This window comes from Pterocles gutturalis, unplaced genomic scaffold (assembly GCF_000699245.1).
Source record: "Pterocles gutturalis isolate BGI_N339 unplaced genomic scaffold, ASM69924v1 scaffold27015, whole genome shotgun sequence".
NCBI classification, from domain to species: domain Eukaryota; kingdom Metazoa; phylum Chordata; class Aves; order Pterocliformes; family Pteroclidae; genus Pterocles; species Pterocles gutturalis.
The window spans coordinates 4058-8873 of NW_010139037.1; the positions used below are offsets into that span (position 1 = coordinate 4058).

Consider the following 4816-nt stretch of genomic DNA (forward strand, 5'->3'; position numbering starts at 1 on the left):
TTAGACATCGCTCGGTCTTGGTTTAATTCTGGCTGTGCCCCCTCCCCAGAGCTAAGCTCTGGCACGTTTAATCCCGGCAGAGACACACAGCTCTTTTATGAGAGGCTCACGTAAACCCACAGCCTCTCCAGAAGGATCACCAAGTGGCTCTGAGCCGGTAGAGTTACACAGCTGCTATTTTCACCCTGAGAAGGAGACACACACTCCATCAGCATTCTCCAGTGGGTTTTCTGCTTATCTTTGTTATGTTCCCTTGGGGATGTTAGCCTTCATTTTAAGCCTGGGGCTTTCACAGCTCTGCTGTGAGTAACCGTGCACCACCTTGGTCTCTCGATGGCCTTGAGCATGCAGTGAAGGTGAAGGTCTTGTCCTTGCTGGAAGTCGGGTTGTGTGCCTCTGGAAAATTTGCTTTCTGAGCTGGGGGAGACATATTTCCTAACTGGGAGATATTATTCTCTGCCTTGCTACCATGCTGTGCTGTGGCTCTTCTGGTTCAGCCCATGTTGATCTCCATGGCTTGGGTATAATGAAGAGGGCGAATGACTGGTCCTTCAGGGTGGTGCTGTTGGGTTGGTGACCTGGTATCTCAAGGATGGGTATAATTTTGGGTTGTGGGCAATGTGGTAGGATGGCATGGCCCTGCAGGGAAGCAAGCACTGTCCGGGGGAAGAGGGGATGGCTGTGTTTCTGGGTGGGATTTCTTGATGGCCAAGCAGGGGGATGCATGGGGTGGGTCAGCCAGTTGGGGTTTGTGATTTCCTTGGCCCCACAGCTTGACTTTCTGGTCCCCAGAGCTCCCAAAGATCCGCTTGCCCCGTCACCTGCGGCAGATTTACGTCAGACGTGTTGGCGATGCCGTGAACATGATGATCCCTTTCCAGGTAGGTGGGAGAATTGGGATTTAACCCCCCAGGCTTCTTCACTGCAGGTTATCTTCTGCAGTGACATTTTTAGCCACCATGACATGCCTGGGTCCAGTTGTGGGCTGACTTGTCCTGATCCCTGTGTCTCATGGGCTAAGGATGGGAGATGGGGTGGGAACCCCTCTCCCATTCTTTCCAAGCTCTCATTTTTCTCTTGCTAAGTCTTTGTTGGTGGTGTTGGCAACGGGACAACCTCAAGTACGCTAGGCCATGGGCTAGCTATTGCTGCTGTCTCAGCCCACGAGCCCTGTTAGCTCATAGTCCTGGCAGGGATCTGGCCACACACCACAGGACCCCACAGTGGGGTTCCCCTGGGGTGAGCAGCTGCCTTTGGAGTGGGGCAGCCTCAGGGCTGTGTGATGGCGGGGGCAATGCTGGCACTGGTGGGCCAAACTGGAAGTCCTATCCTCATCTGAGCCATTGCATACTGTCTGGGGTATCACCAAAGCATCTCCACCAGAGTGTCTGGGGTGGCGAAAATGAGCCCTGAATCACACTGGCCAAGCAGAGGGAAGCGAGAGGCAGAAAGCTGCCCCTGCGATGAGGGACATGTCCACGCCACGTCTCAGAGGTGGTTGGGAGTCTGCACTGGCCATGCTCCAGGCATGAATCAGCCCTGGATGCTGAATTCAAGCCCCTGCTGCTAGGCTTGAGCCTGGGTTCAGTGCCTTGGCAACAAGACCACAGCTTTGCCTGCAAAGCCCTCGGCAAGCAAAGCTGGGCTTGCTCCATGAGGACTTTGGTGGACCAGCGTGTTCCAGCATCACGCCTGGAGCCTGATGGCTTCCCATCAGTGGGGCTGGCAGGGATTGGCTGTAGTTTCTTCCCTGGGGACTGCTGGATGGGAGAGGCCGTATCCAGGCCACTACTGCTTGGACAATATGGGGTGGCTCTGCCTACCCCTCCTTCCCAGCAGGACCTGTTGGGACCATGTGCTTCATGTGGCTCCTAACCTGCCTGCACGGGTTGCTCCAGGGAAAGCCGCAGCCTGAGGTGGTCTGGACCAAGGCTGGCCAGCCCCTGGATACCAGCCGCATCAACATCCGCAACACGGAGAAGGACACCATCTTCTACATCCGCAAGGCGGAGCGCGGTGATTCGGGCAAGTACGAGCTCACCGTGCGGATAAACGGAGCAGAGGACAAGGCTATCCTGGACGTCCGAGTGATTGGTGAGGCTGGGGATGGGACCCTGTGGGGTAGCTCTGGGGCTCATTTCTGTCCCTTGGTTGGGGATAGCTCTTGTTCTGGGTGGGATGGGACAGGGCCAGCAACAAGGCAAGGGTCTCCGGGGTTCCTCTTCCAATGTGCGAAGGATCATGGAGGTGACATCCTCTGGTTGGGGGTGCAGGGTTTCTGCCAGCCCATGCCCATTGCAACTTCTCATGCCTCGTGTGCTGCAACAGGGTGAGAAGAGATTAGAAGCAAGGTGCAAGGGATCATCAAGGCACAAAATGAGGGGGGAGCAAATTAGGATGGCACCCTGTGAGGGTTTGTATTTGCAGAGCCACCGGGCCCCCCCCAGAAGCTGAAGCTGGTGGACATGTGGGGCTTTAATGTGGCCCTGGAGTGGAGCCCCCCAGCAGACAACGGGAACTCTGAGATCCTGGGCTACATGGTGCAGAAGTCAGACAAGAAGAGTGGAGTGAGTCTAGTGCCCTGGTACTGGAGATGCCCTGATGGGAGACGAGGAGCTGCACACCCCTGTCTCCCCCCATGCCTTCACAGCCTGCCTTTTCTCACCACTCTTTTTTTTTCTTTTTTTTCTTTCCTCTCCCAGAAATGGTTCACGGTGCTGGAGCGCTGCACCCGCACCAGCTGCACCGTCTCCGACCTCATCATTGGCAATACGTACTCCTTCCGGGTGTTTGCGGAAAACGCCTGCGGGCTGAGCGAGACAGCAGCCATCGCCGCTGGGGTGGCCCACATCAAGAAGACAAGTGGGGACAAGACCCTGGCTATGGGGTTGGGGGCGGTGGTGGGCAAGAGGGGTCCAGTCCCTGTTGGGGCTAGTGGGGCTTCCTTGGTGTGGTGTTGCTGCTGGGCTGGTCCCCAGGATGAGCCCTGCAGGGATGAGGCTGTGTGTCCCCAAGGCAGAGGTCCAGAGGTCCTCTGCCCTCCTGCTAAGCCTCCTTTCTCCTTTGGGCAAGGCTTGTGCCATGGTCAGCCCCCTGGGAGGGATCAAGGCATGGACATCCCTGGGGTGAGATCGAAGCAGGAGTCAGGAGGGTGAGGAACAGCTCTGGCTTTGGCCCCGCAGCTCAGGACAAGCACAGGAAGATACCTGCAGTGGTCCATCTCAGGGCCAAATCTCTAACCCAGCGTCCTTCAACCCTGCTCTCCCTCCCTCCGTTTCCATCCTGCTCCCTGGTAACATGCAGTGAGTTGGGGTCTCTGCCACCTGCAGATCTCACCTCCAGCTCCTATTTCTCTGCACTGAATGTTGGGGATGGAGAAGGAGATCCAGAGAGGTGCCTGGCCTGGATCTGACACACTGCACTGAGCATGCATCATGGTGTTGGCTTGCAGGCTGGCATCTCCCCTGTCCCCAGCAAGGATGGGACACTAACGTGGCATGGTTGGATGAGAAGGGTTTTATAGACAGGCCAGGTCCTCGAGTCAGGCTAGATGCTCTCTGGCTTATTTTGTGAGGGAGCAGAAGTGTTTTGGGGTACCTTGGGCTGAGTTCCTGTAACCATACACTGGTCAACCCAGGAGCCTGAGCTCTGACTCAACCTAGAATAAATTATTTTCTTAGAAACTACTTACCAGCCACAGAAGATCCCCCAACGGGACATGATGGAGCCTCCAAAGTTCACCCAGCCCCTCACAGACCGAACCACCACCCGGGGCTACAGCACACATCTCTTCTGCTCCGTCCGGGGCTTCCCCCAGGTCAGTGGTTCCCCCATGGACAGCATCACCTCACCACAAGCGGGGTTTTTGCAAGGTGGCTGGAGGTGTTGGGATGTGGTTGGTCATGTTGGGTTAGGGTTGGATGGGGTTAGGGGCTGCAGCTGCCCTCCGAGTTGAACTGGGGCAAGTTTCTGCATGGAGATGGGAGACTGGTCTTAATTCAAGCCATGTCCTGTTGCCTTCTGCACTGGGGGAGGAAGTCTGGAGCAGTGGTTAGGGCTCAAGAACAGGAGATTTAGCTCTTCAAATGAATTCTGACTGTGAATCCCACTGTGGCCACCAGCTTCAGGCAGGGCCAAGGCAAAGGCAGAGGAAGGTGGCTGCATTTTGTGGCCAGTTAGATGTCTCATTTCTCTCCCTGCTTTAAATAAATAAATGCTGCTGCATTCCAGCCCAGAATCATCTGGATGAAAAATCAGATGGAGATACGGGAAGACCCCAAATACATAGCGATGATCGAGCAGGGCATCTGCTCCCTGGAAATTCGCAAGGCCAGCCCTTTTGATGGGGGCGTCTACACCTGCAAAGCTGTGAACCCCTTGGGGGAAGCCTCGGTTGACTGCAAACTTGATGTGAAAGGTAAGATTGGCTGAGGAGATAGAGGAGCAGTTCTCTTTGCCTCTTCCTATTCTCACTTTCACAGCAACGTGGTTTGTCCCTGTTTTGTGTTGATCCTTGTGACGGGGGAGTGTAAGGACACTGGGCAGCCCTGGGGAGCTGGGCTTTGGGCTTCTTGGGTTTATGGTCTTAAAGAATCTTGAAATCACCTTCTCTCATTCATGGCCAAAGAGTGGGGAGGAAACCAGAAGCTGCAGAGCCGAAGGACCAACGGTGCTGGTTGAGGCTGGGACAGTCGCTTGCTCCTCGCTGCGTCCACCAGCACTTCCCACAAGCCATGCGTGGGGGCCGTGCTGAACCCCCTCCACTTGCACCTGGGTTCTTCTGATTTATGTCTCAGGATCCTGCCCAGACTTCCCA

General features: G+C 55.7%; 1 protein-coding gene across 1 annotated transcript in view; it reads left to right on the plus strand.

The window, feature by feature from the left end:
- The window catches only part of LOC104468939 (myosin-binding protein H-like), a gene marked incomplete at its 5' end in the record, with an annotated part of 8562 nt that extends 3973 nt beyond the window's left edge, over positions 1–4589 (plus strand). Inside the window, 7 exons of the mRNA XM_010083234.1 lie at positions 793–881; positions 1899–2094; positions 2428–2567; positions 2703–2862; positions 3681–3817; positions 4231–4417; positions 4534–4589. Of these exons, the coding sequence (XP_010081536.1) occupies positions 793–881; positions 1899–2094; positions 2428–2567; positions 2703–2862; positions 3681–3817; positions 4231–4417; positions 4534–4589 (965 nt within the window). The remainder of the gene's footprint in view (positions 1–792; positions 882–1898; positions 2095–2427; positions 2568–2702; positions 2863–3680; positions 3818–4230; positions 4418–4533) is intronic.
- Positions 4590–4816: the final 227 nt, after the last annotated feature.